General features: G+C 36.2%; 1 protein-coding gene across 2 annotated transcripts in view; it reads left to right on the forward strand.

Moving 5' to 3' along the window:
- The window catches only part of LOC105388559 (multiple C2 and transmembrane domain-containing protein), a 52,531-nt gene that overhangs the window by 14,534 nt on the left and 18,527 nt on the right, over positions 1 to 19,470 (forward strand). For both annotated transcript variants that reach the window (XM_038108408.2, XM_038108407.2), the window contains exons 2-4: positions 2,283 to 2,409; positions 2,721 to 2,857; positions 8,692 to 8,838. In XM_038108408.2, coding sequence (XP_037964336.2) covers positions 2,283 to 2,409; positions 2,721 to 2,857; positions 8,692 to 8,838 — 411 coding nt within the window. The remainder of the gene's footprint in view (positions 1 to 2,282; positions 2,410 to 2,720; positions 2,858 to 8,691; positions 8,839 to 19,470) is intronic.

Below are 19,470 nucleotides of genomic sequence, written 5' to 3' on the forward strand. Positions count from 1 at the left end.
TGCTATTCACATGCATAATATAGCATGCCGGCCCGGTCACTGACCCGGTCGCCACACCATACTTGACGTCCTCACATCCCCCAGTATAATCACTCACCTTCACAGATAATTTTCTACCACTTAAATATTGTTTGAACCAGTCATTAAGTTTCCCGCGTATTCCACAAGACTCCATAGACCTCAGGAGTGATAAGATGCACTATTGATAAAGAACTTTAAATTAAACTACTCAAATTATTAAAAAAATCTAAGTATGATGTTTAAGAATTTTGTAGCGTCTGGTATGTGAACACCCAAAAATTCCGAAAAACTTTTTTCCGAATTTGAAACACTGAATATGTACCTAATTTACAAAATATTGCAATACCGATTTTTTTAATATCTATTTAAAAAATCGAATGGATATAATAATCACGCAGGTTTGTTATTACGATTGTTAAATACACGAACGTTAAAAAATACGATTACTTTAGTATACGAAATTATTTATTAAAATCACGAAAATATCAAATCCGGACCGAAAATAATGATAATTCGCCATTTTGTCAAAAATAAAATGAACTTTTCAAAAACTTTAGAACCAAAACCTAAAGATAGGTGCGACGACGATCAAAGCGAGGAGGAGCGTGTTAGGTGCACTTAGATATCGAAAAACAAAGCGGAGCGTTTCAAATACAGAGTAAAAATATTGCTAAATAGAAAACTATTTGTAGTATTTGTTGTTAAGTTACACAACAAAGCAAAACAATTACTCGGATTTTTACGTTGTTTAACCTTAAAAACCTTAGGACCTAAACCTAAGGATAGGTGACGACGAGCAAAGCTAGGAGGAGCGTTTAGATGCACATAGATGTTGAAAAACAAACCGGAGCGAAGCAAAAAAAAAGTTAAATTGTTAACTAAGTTAGGTTCGGGGATTAATGTTTTCAGAATATTAAAACTTTGGGATTCGTTATTTAAACAATTCAATTTAATAAAAAATCGAACATTTAAACTGAAAACATCGAAATTATTACATTAGAAAAAAATACTTTGGTTATTTTAATAAATCTGTTGTTTGAAATTTCGTTTATCAACTTTTCGTAATTTTCGTTATTCGGAAACTTAAAATTTACTAGAACTATTCATTAATTTAAAAAAGCGTTACTTTCATATTCGTAAAAAAGTAATTTGGATTTATGTAGTGTAATAAGAAGATAAGAAAGAAATATAATATAATATGTATCTTTGAGGGATATGAAATTCCGCAGGTGTCCCGCTTTGACAAAAAAAATAAATGGTCACGTTATCCATACTACACGTCTCCCATCGGCTTTCCTTTTGGATTGACTGATTTATATTTGACATATTTTATACTTCACGGTAGGTACTTAAGTAGGTATATTATTGTTTTCACGCCGGCTTCTACTGAAATGAACCCTTGCCAATGCCTGACTCAGGTAGGAGCTGAAGGGCATAACATTGTTCACTGGAAAACCCGACTAGCCCAATAGCTAATGGTTTGCCAACGATATCTCGTCTCAGTATTCAGCAAACTCATCTTTATTGACAAAGGCAGGCGTAAGTTTACTGTGTATACTTGGGTTGTGTTATGATTTGGGTTAACATGATCCGTATAGCAATGTCTGTAAGAAATGTTGAATGAGTTGTGTACATATTTATTTATTTAAGCTGAATCATCCTTAGATTCGTGATTTCAAATCAAATGTGATATTTTCAGAATAATCCTATCTCAGTTTATGGACGGCTATATTTGTTCTAAGTTATGTTCGAAATCATTTATTATACTTAAAGTATTTTGAAACATTTAGATACATGACTAAAAAAATTATGCATAAGTAGGTATACAATAAAATTATGATACTTACTATCAAATATCACATCAGCCTATGACGACGGTTACTAAATTCAGTCTATACAAAGTCCATTTATAATTAAACAAGTATTTCCGAAACTGTATAACAACAAATTAAATTGGTCCTAGAACACGACGCGTAAACTTGTATTAGTTTGCTTACGCATACCGATGATCACCAACATCAATTCACGCTAGACATTAGATTAGATGTGCTTCGACTTCGCTAGCGCGCGCGTGTTAGCCTCGCAATACATCCACTCTTGAGTGCGCCTAGAATACGACCCCCGCGTATCCTTGCACTTACCGGTATAACCAACCACAACAGTAGACGTGTGGCGATAGTCGTGGAGTGCGCATGCGCGTGTGGCATGTCCCTCGTGTGTGTCGTGTGAGCTCAGTGCAGTGACGGAGTCTGTGCCCGCAGGTCGCTGCCGGACGGAGTAGCGATGGACCCGCTAGCCCCCGCCGCCCTCGCGGTCTCCACCGAGTTCATGGACCGCATCGGAAGTGGACTCACCCTGCTAAGGGACCACGGGAAGAAAGTGCAAAAGGTACGTTTTGTGGGAATAGTAGGAAGCTCTGTTTGTAAACAATTATTGCAGTTTATGTGAGGGATGTTTTCAGTATGACGTAAAGGGTGGTAAGCTTGTTTGTGAATGAAACTTTTGGCTGAAAAAGTTTTCCTTATAGTCGCGACCCTCAAATCCTTTAAACGATATAGATATACCTACTTAGATAATTAATGCAATACATTTATTTTGTAGTTACTTAGGTATTTTTTAAGAAGTTCGCTAAAAGAAATTCGATTATCATTTATGACATTCCTATTTATATCTAATAAAATATCATTGTATTGTTTCAGTATGTGTTTAAAAACAGGAAGTTCGAAGTGATAAAGAAGTCTTCGTGGAGGTCTGTGGTGAACATAGTGCTTGTGGATGCCAAGGACCTGCCCGACAGTCCCGACAGCGGCTCCAACTGTGTTTACTGCAAGTTTCGGTGAGTCTAATAAGTACATATTTTATTTGACACTATCTATAACCTCACAAACATACCATATCGAATCTATGTTAAGTATATACCTAGATTTGAAAAGTGCAAAAAAGACAATAAAGAAATTTATTTATTATTCCTACGCCTATATTCTTCTTTATTATCAATCTCCATAATGTTTAGATATCGTATGCCGGTTCCAAAATGATCAGGTTCTAAAAATATGTGTTAAAATTCAAATTAGGAGGATTAATGATTAGTAAAATGAGGCCGCAAATTTACTTCCACCATTTGTATAGTATTTAAAACAAACGATTCAATTTTTGCACTAAGATAGAATTTAATATTTATAACGGTATCGGAAATTCATTATTCATAGTAGCTAACCAGTGGTAAAACCGGTTTTTTGCGACTGCAGCGGAAATAAAAAAGATTTTATAAGTACAGTCGTAAACTTTTTTTTTTGTGTACGTAGCCCATTGGAAAATTTAGGATCAATTTTAAGCACCCTTTCACAATTTGCAAGGACCTTCTCAATAAGGTATTTATAGCTATTGAGTAGAACATACTTGTAGCGCATTTTACGATATTTCCGCAAACACTTTGCTTCCGAGTTGCGGTTTGTATGACTAACAACTTTTGAGACAAAACGAACTCTCGCTTACATCACTTTAATTTAATAACCTCACAACACCAAAATTGAACTTACGGAAATAAAGTCTATTTTAAGTCACTTTTTGCTTGATCTTTTTCGGATATCTGGTGATCAGCCATCATAAGTAGTCATAACTTACACTATGGAAATTAGAAACAATACTTTAAAAACACCAATGATAGTCTCTCCCTTGAATACCCCGAGACCTCTGAAAGTTTAAATGGGACGGATATGATTTACAACATAGAAACAAAAAAGGTACAGTGGGTTGCAAAGAGACCAGCAGCTATCTCACTCTGAGGTGCAGTTTCTGTTCATACTGTACCTAGGTACCTGGTGTTATGTGTCGTTGTAAATGTACAAGATATACTTACCTTACTTAAGCTTATACTAATGGCGCTTAATTCTTTATCATCTTAATTAATTACGTTGTGTGTTTACGCTGGCTTAATCTACTTAAGTTATTTCTTTAAGAATATTTTGAGTTTATCTCAAGGCCAACCAAATTAGTCCAGCTACAGTAGCTACACACTACCAGGCGCGGATCCAGACCTCAAAATAGGTGATGGGCAAGTCAAAAAAAGATGGTTTTGCCTTGCCTAGACAGCAGATACATATTTTTGTATGTTGGTGGTGATCGTAATAATATTATGGTTATGCTAAATGCAATTTTTCCTCCTCAGAAGTCATCTGGATCTTTACCGATGAAAGTCATGAACCATTATAGGATCACATTGTTCTCCGTCTGTCTATGACCAACCTTCTTCTGAGAAACAGGTGATATTTCGCATACATATAAAGGGTTTTTCAATAAGGGCGGGTAGATTTTGAAACTAAATTAAACAAGCTGCATATGAGGTATCAATTTTTTTATTTATTTATTTAAAAGGCCCATATATGCCATTAAGTATGGAAGATAACATCATTCAAATGCCCGCCTCGGCTTCTCACAGTGGCACGGATCCAAGTGGTCCAATTTTCAATGACTTTTCCGCATAGATCCGCCTGAATTTGAGCGATGGCATGTGCTATGTTCGCCTTCAGGGCATCGGTGGATTGTGGTTTATTTGCATAGACCTGCGACTTCAAAAAACCCCACAAGAAAAAGTCTAGCAGGGTTAAATCGCATGACCTTGGTGGCCAATTCACATCACCCCTGCGAGAGATAACCTTAGTCTCAAATCGCTCATGCAGAATGTCAATCGTTGCGTCCGCTGTGTGGCACGTAGCGCCATCCTGCTGAAACCACATGTCGTCTAGGTCCATATGGTTTAATGTGGGCCATAAAAAATTGGTTTTCATCTAATCTAAAGAGTCGACTGTGAAGGGCCACCACGTCTACCGTAAAATGCACTAACGAACACTTATTTTGATAATAAAGTTTTATCATTTGTACGCGCTGTTCAATCGTGTAACCTGCCATGGTGATTTGGCATAAGCAACTGAATAATAAGCAAAAGATTTGACAATTGTCACCATTACAAAATGGCCGCCACGGGGCGCCAAAATCTACCCGCGCCAATTGAAAAACCCTTTACAATATATATATTTACGGTCCTGACAAAGTAGTAAGGGGTCGTTTTTCTAATTTTTTGTCCATTCCATTGGTGATATTTGGTGAGGTTTGGGACCATCCCCCCCTGCCCCCCAGGTTCACGTGTATTTTTTTGGCAGTCTATAATAAAGGCTATTTTTGCCTGGAAAAAATATTAAAATTATGGCGTTTTGATTCGGAAAATATTTATGAATTCGGATAAAATTCATGAATAATTAATTAATTCATGTTGTCTTCGTTCCACGGAGTTGCGAGACTTTCATCTGGTAAAGCTTCTTCTTGCGAGTCAATCAAGGTACTACAAATCGTTCAAAATTTCGCGCCGTTCAAAATTTCGGTTCAGAAATAGCGCTTTTTGACAAAAATATATATAAAATTAATACACTTCATGTCTAACGAGACCGAATGATGTTTCGTGATGTTTTCCATACGTAGTCTCACGTGATTAATAGACGGCCCCTAAACTAAAATTTTGAAAATATTTTTTGGGGTACCTACAGTCGTTTGCAATAGAAACCAACAATCATGTAAACAAATATGGCGGACTGACATTGACAGCGTATTGTTTATGCCCATAGTGATGTCATAGTGTTCTAATTAGATTAAATATATAAGCCATAGATTATAAAATAAAACTGATTATATATAAAAAAAAGTGTTTATTAAAACAAATTTAAATCTTCGTCTTCGTCATCATCACTATCAGAAGTGTCGCCGGTGACCGTAATTATAAATGGAACCACTATGTCATCGCTTGCCATGTCTAAAATGCCGTCGAGCTTTTTCATTTCTTCCTCTTCCTTTTTTCGTTTTGGTTAATTATATTAAGCTCTTGAATTTTTTTTAAATTGTATTCAAATAATATTAAATTAAAATAATTTATTAAATTAAAAATAAAAGATAACTTCAGATTACGAACAACACTAACTTTTCAATGACTTATAGAGTTCGATGAGTAAAAAACTAAGATGACAGCTTGTCAAATACTTCGAAATTTTTACGTTGCAAATGTTTTAACAAATTTAACTTATAAATACAAGTTAAATCGTGTTGAAGATAATGTGAAAACAATGGTGTGTTCGTTGAAATCAGACTATGTTCATAAATTGATCGAAAATGTATGTGATTACGGAGTTATCGTGACAATTTGGTTTGTTTACATGATTGCTGGTTTCCATTGCAAACCACTATAGCTCGCAGTGAGACTGATTTTTTTTCCCCGCTGTTTCCATGGTATAAGGTATGTATTTCAAAAATATTATAGGTATGCTCAAACCATTTTTAGGGTTCCGTAGCCAAAATGGCAAAAACGGAACCCTTATAGTTTCGTCATGTCCGTCTGTCCGTCTGTCACAGCCGATTTACTCGGAAACTATAAGTACTACAGTGATGAAATTTGATGGGAATATGTGTTGTATGAACCGCTACAAAAATATGACACTAAATAGTAAAAAAAAGAATTGGGGGTGGGGCCCCCCATACATGTAACTGAGGGATGAAATTTTTTTTTCGATGTACATACCCGTGTGGGGTATCAATGGAAAGGTCTTTTAAAATGATATAAAGTTTTCTAAAAAACATTTTTCTTAAAGTGAACGGTTTTTGAGATATCAGCTCTCAAAGTCGTAAAAAGTATGTCCCCCCCCCTCTATTTTTATAACTACGGGGTATAAAATTCTAAAAAAAATAGAGGTGATGCATGCTAATTAACTCTTTCAACGATTTTTGGTTTGATCAAAGTATCTCTTATAGTTTTTGAGATAGGTTGATTTAACTGTAATTTTGGTTAAGTTATTGTGCTTACACTGATTTGCTGCTACGGAACCCTTTGTGCGCGAGCCCGACTCGCACTTGGCCGGTTTTTTGATTCAGTGATTGATTTACGAAATATTTAAAAAGTGGTAATTTTTGTAAGACTCAATTGTGTCCCCGCCCCCTGCTGGATAAATACAATTTTTTGATTCAGTGATTTCATATTTTTTAGACCGGTTGGTCTAAATAAAAAAATGGTTTGAGCATACCTAAAATATTTTCGAAAGACCTATTCAACGATACCCCACACCGCCAAAACAACGGAAAAAAATAATTTTTCCCCACATTACGTGTGAGGTACCCCAAAAAAAAAACAATATTTAATTTTACTACTTTGTTGGGGCCGTAAATTCGCTGTATATCTATGCGAAATATCAGCTTGATATCTTTACCCGTTTCTGAGAAAAAGGGTGGTGACTGGTGACAGACAGACAGACGGACGGACAACAAAGTAATCCTATAAGGGTTCATTTTTCTTTTTGAGATACGGAACCCAAAAAAATCACGGATATACCTAGTAGTAACATATATGACGAAATTAAAAAGAAAGCTATCTCAGGTAAGTAGACTTGTACGGGACCCTCAGTGCGCGAGTCCAATTCGCACTTGGCCGTTTTTTTTTGTATATAAGTAACTGTATCATAAAAAACTATTTGGCATATTGAGATAAAACTGGTCTCGTTGTATACGTAAATAGTTACTTTTGCTGTAAGCTGAAACTCAGGCTGTTGGTATGACCGAAATTTTTATAGTTTTTGAATTCTTTAAAAGATATTGTTTTTGAGAACTTGGGCTTCTGAGGGGGAAAAATATATTTACCATAACGCAAAATCATCACCACCATATAAAAATATAAAAAACAGCCACTAACGTGATAAACTAACGAAATTATTATATACTTATATTGAAATCCCGTGGTGTGACATGGCAAGTAATTTAGGTTATGGGCATGCCCATCTTGCCCATATGGGTGGATCCGCGCCTGCACACTACACTAACTAACAACAACATAGCATCGAATTAAATAAATAAAGACACACAAAAATTACTGAAATTAGTTCTTAACTATGCTAATCCACTCTTAAACTGTTTTTTTTTAAATATTTTCTACATCATGAAATAGTTTTACACTTAAGTAGGTATATTATATTGATTATTATTATTAAGATATAGTAAGTATACAACTTCTGTATCTATGTATGTGTATGCTCTGGGCCAGAATAAACGTGTTCTTAATTTTTTGCCCAATATACCGGTATAAGTATACCTACGTATTTAAGTATGACGTAGGTTGGTATTCCAAATACTCGATCTGAGTAGGTAATTAAATCCTTGACAGTGACATGTTCTCTTGACCTCCAAAATAAACTTACTTTTTTTACTTTAAATAAAGATTATCCTTTTCCTTATTAAGTTTCCATATTTTTTTAAACGTTTTGTTCCGAGAAATTTACTGTAACATTTCACAGCTTCATTTATCAAAACAACGCAATGGCCATTGGCATTCATATTACTGAACTATATTTAAAAAAACACACGGTTTTCGCGCGAAAAGTGAAGTTTACCGGGAAAAATCTCGTGAAAACCTAACTATTTATCATCATAATAATAATAATGAATATGTGGGGACATCTCACACCCGGCCACCCGAGCCCAAACTAGGCAGAACCTGTAATATGGGCATCGGACAGCTTACCGCGTACAAATATCTGCCCCGGCCGAGAACCGAACCCGGGACCTTCAGCATAGTAGTCAGAGTAACCGCTAAACCATTCGTTGGTCATTTTATGCAACTTCTAATTCACCCTGTATTTCCAGGCTAGGCAACGAGTCCCACAAGTCCAAGCAAGTGCCGAAGACGACGCGGCCAACATGGCGCGAGAGGTTCAACATGTACGCGTACGACGACCACAGCCTGGAGCTCACTGTGTGGCACAAGGGGAAACAGAAGAACTTCATGGGAAGGTGAGATCGAATCACTACCAAAGTAAAATAGATAGATAAAAAAATATTTATTTGAACACTCAAACGCAAAAAGCTTACAAACATAGGTACGAAAGCAGCGGTCTTAGCACTAACAGCGATTTATTTAAGACAACCTTTGGGTCGAAGGATATTTATGTTCAAATAGGGTCAAGTGTACTAAAAAAATTGTATTACTAGCTAGAAAACTTTTTGGGAAAAGCCCACGATATTTTAAGCAAAATGTGTTCTCGCTCATCATAATTGTCACTTACTTACTAGAATAAGGACATGTATCTCTGCTAACGACCTCAGGTAAGTATGCTTGGACAGAGCAAACCTACACTAGACCATAAACAGGCCAGTACCGGTCAAATAATAGCTGTATTCGTAAGAAACTCATAGACAGCCTTAATTGCAGGAGTAGCGCGAAATGAGATAAGCTAACGTCCTATGTTTTGTTATACTGTAATTGTAATAGTGGGGATACATGACCAGTACAACGTACAATATAAAACGGATTTAGTTAAGTACTAGGTCATTTCCGGAGCTATTCATACACATACATTCATACATTTGTTGATCACCTTAAAGTAAGATTCTATATAAATCACATATTATATTATGTGAGTGTATATTGATTTTCTATGAGACTGTTCATAATGTTCGGATAAATTGATTTTTTGATAAAAATAAATATCTCAAAACACGTTTTAGACGTGTACAGCAAAGAAACAGGTACCTACTACAAGTCCTATGAGAATGATGAATCTCAACATTTATAATAACCTTATTTATAAATATATATAACCTGATGTTAAAAGAAACAAATAAACCATGAAAGTTTTAATTTCAATACACAAAAGTTGTCTTTTTAATATATTTTTTTTAGTCGTTTTTAATACGCTCTGTGATTTGTTTCAACGGAATATACGTACTTAAGCACCTTTAAAAAATGCATTTACTTAGCCTGGAAGTTGTCTGGGATTTTCCTAAAACGTATCTCCATTCGTTTTTTATCTTTACCAAAATCAAATTCTCCATACAAAAGACATCAACGCGCTCTGAAAAAGGAAGTTCTGCTTTTCGCCACCCATTTTACTCTTATTTTGATTATATTGATAGCCTTGTAACGGAAGAGGTCTAGACCCTTCCTTCATTGGAAGGAGACCCGTGCCCCAGCAGTGGGGACGTAATGGGTCGTGATGAACGGAAGAGGTCTGGTTCTTTTATTCATCAACTTCATCGTCATCAACCTATTGTCGCGGTTTCATTAAACTATTTATATGAGTAAACGCGAATATCTGAACTGTTAATAACCGTGATTAGTACAAACATACTAATCACGGTGACGAACTGAATATGGGATATATCATAAACATATTAGTTACTTAATATCACGCACACGTGATGACCGATCAGTCTAATAACCTGATCGTCTGAATGTCAAGGATAATCCTGATGTTCTTAGGGGTTTCACCCCAGTGGCCTCCAACCTCCCCTATAGCCACCCCGTGCCTCGCTAGCAGGGTTGTTCCCTGGGACTGATCACATGGGATTGTTTCCCTAGCTTCTTACACTGATCACATGGGATTGATTCCCTAGCTTCTTACACTGATCACATGGGATTGATTCCCTAGCTTCTTACACTGATCACATGGGATTGTTTCCCCTGGCGCACTGAATATCTAATCTATCTATTATCACACGGTACGGGTACGGTATGTACTCGTACCTCCTTTAAACCTTACATTACCTCCTTAGTTTCCTTACTCATCATAAACACAATTGGTACATCAAGAAATCAAGTGTAGGTATAACTTATCAATCATAAACGAGATATAAAAGGTAAGTAGAAAGGTCACTTAGCTGCGCACTTGCAGTAACTGGCTGTTGTCTGAACCGGGCCATCACGCCCGCCTCGGCTCCCCGAGCCTGGGCGCCTCGGCTCCGCTCCGCGGGGTCCTCTCGCACCCACGACACTGATAACTCCCTCACTCTCCGTCTGCTCACCGCGGCTGCTCACAAAAAGTGAAAAGCGCTCCCGCGCGTTTACGTGGATATTATCATCTACCCTCAACTCGCCGATATTAATATTAAGGCTCGTCTACACTCAGAATAATTATCTTGATTATTCTGTGAGTCGAAATCGGTACAATTCCCGATAATTCGGGACACTCCCGCCGAGAGAAAAGTTTCTATAAATGAGATGCCTTTACCTTTTCTAATATAGTTCATAAGTATATGTATAGATCAGCCACCGAAACAAATTAGACCCTTCTGAAATTTTTCGTGTTTTGATTTTAAGCCTATATTAATGCCTGTTTCATTAATAAGCGATAAAGCATACATAGATAGCAATCTCTAGTTTTGGCTCCTTTACTACAAATTCCTCAATTGCACTTCTCCTTTCGTACCATAACAACATTCCAGTAATTAAAGCAATTTTCTATTGCAAGTTATATTTGATACTTCTACTATGTGCCTTCTATTACACATAATTCATCCTATTTTTCTATTCTCTTCTATTCTTACTACACCTCTTCTTTTCTTACTACACGTCTTCTTTTCTTACTACACCTCTTCTAACATTTACATTTATTACTGATATGTGTCATATAACGCACACGACTGTACTGTCTGTATTTTTCTGCTTTTAGCTATTTGTCCTGTTGACTTCAGCATGTAGACACTTGAACACTCTAAATCTTAATACTCAATCAACGATAATCTTAAATCAAATAAGAATTAGCAAACAAACTATTGTGACAGTTTACTCGGGAGCTGTGGCTGGCCTAGCCGAAACCAAGACGAAAATGCACAAAGGTTCCACTCGAGAGAGCCACGCACAGAAACCTCGCCCCCTCTCTGAACAGAATAGAATAGAATACATCTATTTCAACACACAATAATGTATTCGGTGTCGACACGACCCCCATAAAGCTAAATTAACGCTTGACACTAAACAATATAATCATGTCATATTCTTATAATTTATCTATATTATATTGTATTTATTGTTTGCTATTCTAAGGATATAAATATTAGTATCCCAAATGAATGTTCAATCTACAACAACTATATTAATCTCTTCATCTATAACCATACTCTAGCTCAATTTTATTGTTATGTATTTATGTTTTGGTATAAGTGGAGTGTTAGCTACTACAAGCTATTATCTTGAACTACGTTCGAAGACCCTCCCCGGCACAGAAAAACTTTTAATTTGAACATCTAAGCCTTAGCTTTTATTATATAACAAGCATTAGAGTAAATTTCTGTGTATTGTAATATTTAATATTCTGTTACCTCCATCATTATTGTTATGCTTTCATATTGCCTTTGACAGTTAAAATGTTGAACCAACACCATGGTTCAAGGGCAAATATAGGAAGTTAACAGCAGTTCAAAGTTAACAATTGTGATTTGGTATTCGACTTATTACGTCGTTGCCCTATGGCAAGTTTGTTATCCATACGAGTATTCGTATAAAACAGTGCTAGTTATTATAGATTGGTAATGACAATAAATGCTAGCAAAACAACAAAATCCATTTTGTTACTGAAGGCATAGTGAAAGCAGGTATACTTATGTACGTCTGTCTGCCATAAAACATTAGCTTAGTAGTCATCAGACTCATTTTATTGTATGCCTGAACTTAAGGAGTGCTATCCTGTCTTTTCATCCCTTCATATTAGGATACCATTAAAGAATCTGTCTCTTTATCATTAACAGATTATGATATAAGTTTGGAAACATTCATTGCAACAAGTATTTGTAGTATTTGGACCAAGTTGCCGGGAATATTATGTGATAGTAAACCCACATAAAAGTCAAGAGAAGTCCTGATCCTGATCTTGAATAAGATACTTTAGTATACCTAAACTGAGGCTAACTCTCTCTTGGTCTGACACTGGACTTGGTTATTATACAGAGTTTGATGACACGGTTAGTGATAAACCGATACTGATGCTGATACTGGTATTGGTACTGATACTGATATGCAATTCTATATTCTGTCTATAGTTCTGTTCAACGTTCTATGAAAGTTCAGATGTATGGGTAGGTTCATTACTTATAAATTAGCTCAACCTTTCCAATTACAACGGGCACTGACTTTGCCACTGGCTCTGACTGTGACTCTGACTGTGACTCTGACTGTGACTCTGACTGTGACTCTGACTGTGACTCTGACTGTGACTCTGACTGTGACTCTGACTGTGACTCTGACTGTGACTCTGACTGTGACTCTGACTGTGACTCTGACAGTGACTCTGACTGTGAACAAGTATAGTAGTACCCATTCACTATAAAATGCACACAGGTCATCATTTGCATATCTGTTTATCTGCATTAGGGCATGCAGCACCGCAATACCGGGATCCCGTAATGCTGGGATCTCGGACAAACTTTACGCTTTGAAGTAACACCGGAATAGGACTCTTTTAGGCTATAAATAAAGCGATTAAGATATAGTTAGCCTTGTGTTCCTATATACCATGAAAGCCCTCTTGTCTCCAACCGTTTTATGCAGTTTTCGAACGTAGGAAATCTACTGTTGTCCATGCGTAAACGAAAATCAATGTTAAAAAATATATATTATAAAATATAAACTCTAATACTCAATTGTTGTAAGAAAAACTAAATTATTGCTTTTCTTGTTTAATTTGGTCCTATACGACCTTTAAACACAATATATGCCATTTATTACAATGAAGTCTAATACCGGCACTAATACCGGAATCCCGGTATTGAGTTGTAAACCGGAACTCAATACCGGCATTGAAAATTTATCCGGTATTGGGTGCCCCAATCTGCTTACCTTGCACTAAGGTGTTCTTATCTTATCTTATAATTTCATAATATTTCAGTTACATCCCCATTGGGCCTCAAATATTCATTTCATGTATTGACACTAAAACACAGCAACAAAAGACTATGTACCTCATGTACCTACATGTGTTGCACATATTCTATCTATCCTTCTTCAAGCCTAATACATAGTACGTAAGCACCAGTTTGCACATCCGTTCTCTAGTTAGGTAAGTACTCCATATTTAACATGAACATTGTTAATCTTTAATTTTAATTGAGACTTAGGTACCCTTTTGCTTCAACACTCAACACTCACACTACTTAAACTTCTGACTTATACAACGTTCTTCTGATATAACATCTGTATGTTAAGGAAACATAAAGAGGATTACCGTACATCTGTCTATTGAATTCTTCTTCCATTTGGTGACGTACGTACGTACCCATGTATATCTAAATATAATTCTGTTCTTACGTAGGTACTTTACTTTATGAGTACCAATACCACATGCTAGTTAAGGTCATGTGCATTATATGTATACAATTATACATTGTATACCACACATAATTGGATTCTAAAAATGATACAAAATCTAAAAATATTGCAGATCTCAATAAAAGGGATGTGTTTATATACTACTTAGTTATCCATACTATTTACCTATGGCAAACTTGTTTTTATAACTATTTTGGATTCAAAATAACGTGAATCTGAATTTTATCTTTGATGACTGATTTAAGTCTGTGGTGGTCTATGTCTTATATCTAACGTTCCTCTATATCAGTACTGTTATAAGTTTATAACCATGGATTTAAGACCACGTTTCGTAAAGTAAAACTCTAAATTAATAATCGATCTACTGTACCATCATGATATTTATCACTAAGATTTTAGTTACTTTGTAGGTATTCCACATTGTCAATGAGTAGTCTAGATTAACTTCTTAACTAGATCTGAATTCTTATTTCTTAATAGCATTGCTTTTGCTGCAACTGGGCTATTTTACGTGCTATTACTAGAATGTTATAACATTAATCATAGCAGAACTTTCATAAAAATGTCCAATTTTACGACAGATTTGAATATTAGCTAAATAACTCATTTTAAAAATATGGTGAATACCACATGCCACAATGCAACGTTCTGAATGACTGACTTAACTTGATCTCTCTGTATAGGCAACTTACTGTTACTGATAGGTCATAACATGCAACCATGCAAGTGTTGTCGCGCTACTTTATTACTTGTGTTATAATTCTCACAGCTATAACGACACTAATCAACTTCATCTCACATACAACTGTTTCAACTTTGATGAAACTGAAACTACTTATTTTCCTCTCGGACTCATTGACTAACACTTCTGAGATCACTCTTGATCCTTTAAATTATATGATTACTATAAAAATTCTATAAGGTATATATCTTGTTTACGTTGGCACGTGATTGCGTGCCCCAACTTGGTACTTATATGCAAAGAAAAAGAATAGTCTTAGTTAACCCAGTATTCATATATCTAATTTCATCTGAGTATATCAATTTTACAGTTTGTTTTCCTTTACCTTCAGAAACTTTAGGTTGAAGGTACAGTACTTAAGCAACTATACAGACTTATGTTACGTTTGGTCTGCTTGAGAAGAAAATCGCAAGAATTTATCTGAAATTTTACATTGCTAAGATATATGTAAGTATAAGTAAGTATACTCAGTAAGAGAACGAGTTTCAATACAATGACAATTCAAACACTCTTAACAGTATTGGGCACAATGTGAATCATATTCATTTTTAAGAGGAGATTCATTCTCCGATATTGGCCACCCTGCTTGGGTATTAATAACCAAAAACGTTCTTTGATTTATAAGCTAAGTACTTTAAATTCTGATCCTTTTCTGAGTCGCTCCTTGGTTAAGGCCATTCACTTGTAACTAAAGTTTAACGCTTACTGAAATCTAAACATTTTAAAGTTCACATTGAACTAAAGTAAGACATACATTTAACTTCTAAATAACTTGAAGCTTTATTATATTATAAAGCAGAATTAATTAAAATAACTTCAGAGAACAATATATACATGGGTATAATTTTCATTAACTAACAACTTCACTATTCATATTCGGTACAATTTTTTGAATTTAATTACTTGACTCCATGTCAAGAGATTAATCTTGACCGTCTAAGAAGTTCAGTGGAAATCCCGTATGTGCACGTGCAACGCGGACTGCGCCGTGGCGGCCGAACTCAGATACTTAGTACAAGTTCTACCAACTTTCACGATATCTAATTCTAATATCCTCGAATTATCAATCCGAAGAGAACTACAAAATGTTTGGTAATAGGCAAACTGTTCCTTTCGAACATCTGGTATAGGTATATTCTTTAGCTCATAGCTTTTCAACTGGTTATTCTAAATTTCAAGGAGTAGCTACCCACAAGCAAGAGCATCACCTGAGTTTTGTACTACTTATCATCAAATCAAAAAATATTTTCTGGGAAATCCTTCATTAAACTGAACCATATTCAATAGGCAATAAAAAACAAATTTCTTTGCAAATTATTTAGACTGCAACAATGTAACATAACAAAGAAACTGGCGGTGGCGCCAGCGCGGGCGCCTGTTGTCTACTCGCCTCGTACTGTGACTTGAACCTTTACAAGTTTCATTTCATTATAAAATTTTAGAATTTGTGCTTCATTTATCAAGGATAGCATTAACTATGTAACATCTTTGCAGTCCAATAACTTGTGAGCAACCACTTGATTATCCCGATGGCGTCTAATTCAATCACTAAATATCTGAATCTGCACCATAATAAGTGCCAGGAATAAATTACTCACACACGCTATGATATATTACTCAAAAATTCACTAAATAGGTATATCTATAATACTCAGGGAAAAATATATGCTGAGTGAACAGATTGTAGTCTACAATACTCATTATCTAAAAGTCACAATTCGGTGAACGGACTGTACTATCACATTATTTCAGTATGATAACTAATAAATTCAAATCTGACTTCGCTCATTTGCTCAATTGCTAACTGCAAATTGACATACTGCAAAATTCCAATCATAATCCTCTCAGATATCGTATGCCATCCACTACTGGAAGGATCTTGTCAATATAATGTCACGCTACTCTAAAAGCGACTCTAATGCATGTATCATTTAAACTCTCATAGGTTTACTTCAATTTATAGGTACTTGTAATTTCATCAAATACTCAATAAGCGATGCTCAAATAAGTCAAATACTATTGACTACTAATATAACAGCTACACCAAACTAACTTAGTTGTATCTTAATCTTTATGTGTATATTTTCAATAAAACCTTTTACGAGTCTCAAGAATAGTCCCCAATTTCTATCAAACAACTTAACTATTCACTGGTGAGTGTTTATAATTGAATTTCAAAACATATTTACTTGTCTTTTGCAAAACCCTTATCAGGGTAAATTTAAATTTGCTCGCAAGTCAAACAAACACTGGACTCAGATCCCAGCTCCTCCACCATGTCGCGGTTTCATTAAACTATTTATATGAGTAAACGCGAATATCTGAACTGTTAATAACCGTGATTAGTACAAACATACTAATCACGGTGACGAACTGAATATGGGATATATCATAAACATATTAGTTACTTAATATCACGCACACGTGATGACCGATCAGTCTAATAACCTGATCGTCTGAATGTCAAGGATAATCCTGATGTTCTTAGGGGTTTCACCCCAGTGGCCTCCAACCTCCCCTATAGCCACCCCGTGCCTCGCTAGCAGGGTTGTTCCCTGGGACTGATCACATGGGATTGTTTCCCTAGCTTCTTACACTGATCACATGGGATTGATTCCCTAGCTTCTTACACTGATCACATGGGATTGATTCCCTAGCTTCTTACACTGATCACATGGGATTGTTTCCCCTGGCGCACTGAATATCTAATCTATCTATTATCACACGGTACGGGTACGGTATGTACTCGTACCTCCTTTAAACCTTACATTACCTCCTTAGTTTCCTTACTCATCATAAACACAATTGGTACATCAAGAAATCAAGTGTAGGTATAACTTATCAATCATAAACGAGATATAAAAGGTAAGTAGAAAGGTCACTTAGCTGCGCACTTGCAGTAACTGGCTGTTGTCTGAACCGGGCCATCACGCCCGCCTCGGCTCCCCGAGCCTGGGCGCCTCGGCTCCGCTCCGCGGGGTCCTCTCGCACCCACGACACTGATAACTCCCTCACTCTCCGTCTGCTCACCGCGGCTGCTCACAAAAAGTGAAAAGCGCTCCCGCGCGTTTACGTGGATATTATCATCTACCCTCAACTCGCCGATATTAATATTAAGGCTCGTCTACACTCAGAATAATTATCTTGATTATTCTGTGAGTCGAAATCGGTACAATTCCCGATAATTCGGGACACCTATAGGTAGTTGTTACCTATTACTGGAGTTACGCCTCGTCTAAAGAGCGGCCAACAGAAATTGTAACACTAACCAATAAAAAACCAATTATCCTTCTTGTTACTGGAAATGATTTAGAGATTTAAAGTAATTTACCCATATTTATTTCTTAGAGGCTGAATTTAAAAAAAAACTATGTGAAAGCTCCACATTACAAACATTTTAATAAAGCTATGTATATAATTATGTCACCAGGTTTTAAATAAATGCACCATGAAGTCGTAAAGTGCAACCTTCAACTTCATTTGCATGGAGATAAAATAAAAGATCAAATCTTTTAATGACGTAGGAAGTAAACTCCAAATCTAATGTACGCACGAGTTTGTAGAAAACCGGTATAATGAATTTATTAAGTTCAAAAAATGCTTATTATTCGCACTTGTTGTACGCGTCATATTTTTGTAACGTATAATATTATTCATTATTTTTCTTCATATAGGTATTAGGCTTATGAGAAAAATATACATTTAGACATCAGTCACTGACATGCTTTCTATAGGAATAGATCCTAAGGATGACCGATGAAGCACATGACCCTGTACTACAGATCCATTTCATCCATTGATCGGGCCGATTTTTGTATCTTCTGATTTACATACTGATTCTTCCTGACTAGGAAGTACCTATGCGTTGCAAAATTGCTATCGGCACGTTCTATTTTCTTCCTATTAAAAGTTGGTATTATTATTACCTATTGATGGTCGTGAGCCCTAAAAATATCAAATCAAATGGTTTTTTTTATTTGTGTACCTGGGTAATTTTTATTTGGTATCAACATTTTGTAGGTGTAACTTTTTCATCGCTCGCGAGTGTGAGTATCTATTAAAATTATACGAGTCCTGTGTTACAGTATGTTGCAAAAAGGGTTATACTAAGCCAAACTCTTGATAGTTGTCATCATCATCATCATCAGCCAATAATCATTCACTGCTGGACATAGGCGTCTCCCAAGAAGCGCCACAACACTCGATCCTCGGCCTTCCTCATCCAACCACTACCGGTTACCCGCCTAAGGTCGTCAGTCCAGACGGGCAGGAGGGTAGAGCGTCCCACGCTGCGTTTGCCTGTTCGTGGTCTCCACTCGAGAACTCGTCTACCCCAACGGTTATCGGTTCTTCGGCAGATAGTACCAGCCCACTGCCACTTCAGCTTGCATATTTTGACAGCTATATCAGTAACCTTAGTCCTCTGACGGATAACCTCATATCTGATACGATCCATCAGAGAAACCCCAAGCATAGCTCTCTCCATAGCACGCTGAGCAACTTTAAATCGGTGGACCAGTCCTACCGTCAGTGTCCACGTCTCTGCACCATACGTCATCACTGGGAGGACGCACTGGTAAAA

The sequence above is a fragment of the Plutella xylostella genome, chromosome 15 (assembly GCF_932276165.1).
Source record: "Plutella xylostella chromosome 15, ilPluXylo3.1, whole genome shotgun sequence".
NCBI lineage: Eukaryota > Metazoa > Arthropoda > Insecta > Lepidoptera > Plutellidae > Plutella > Plutella xylostella.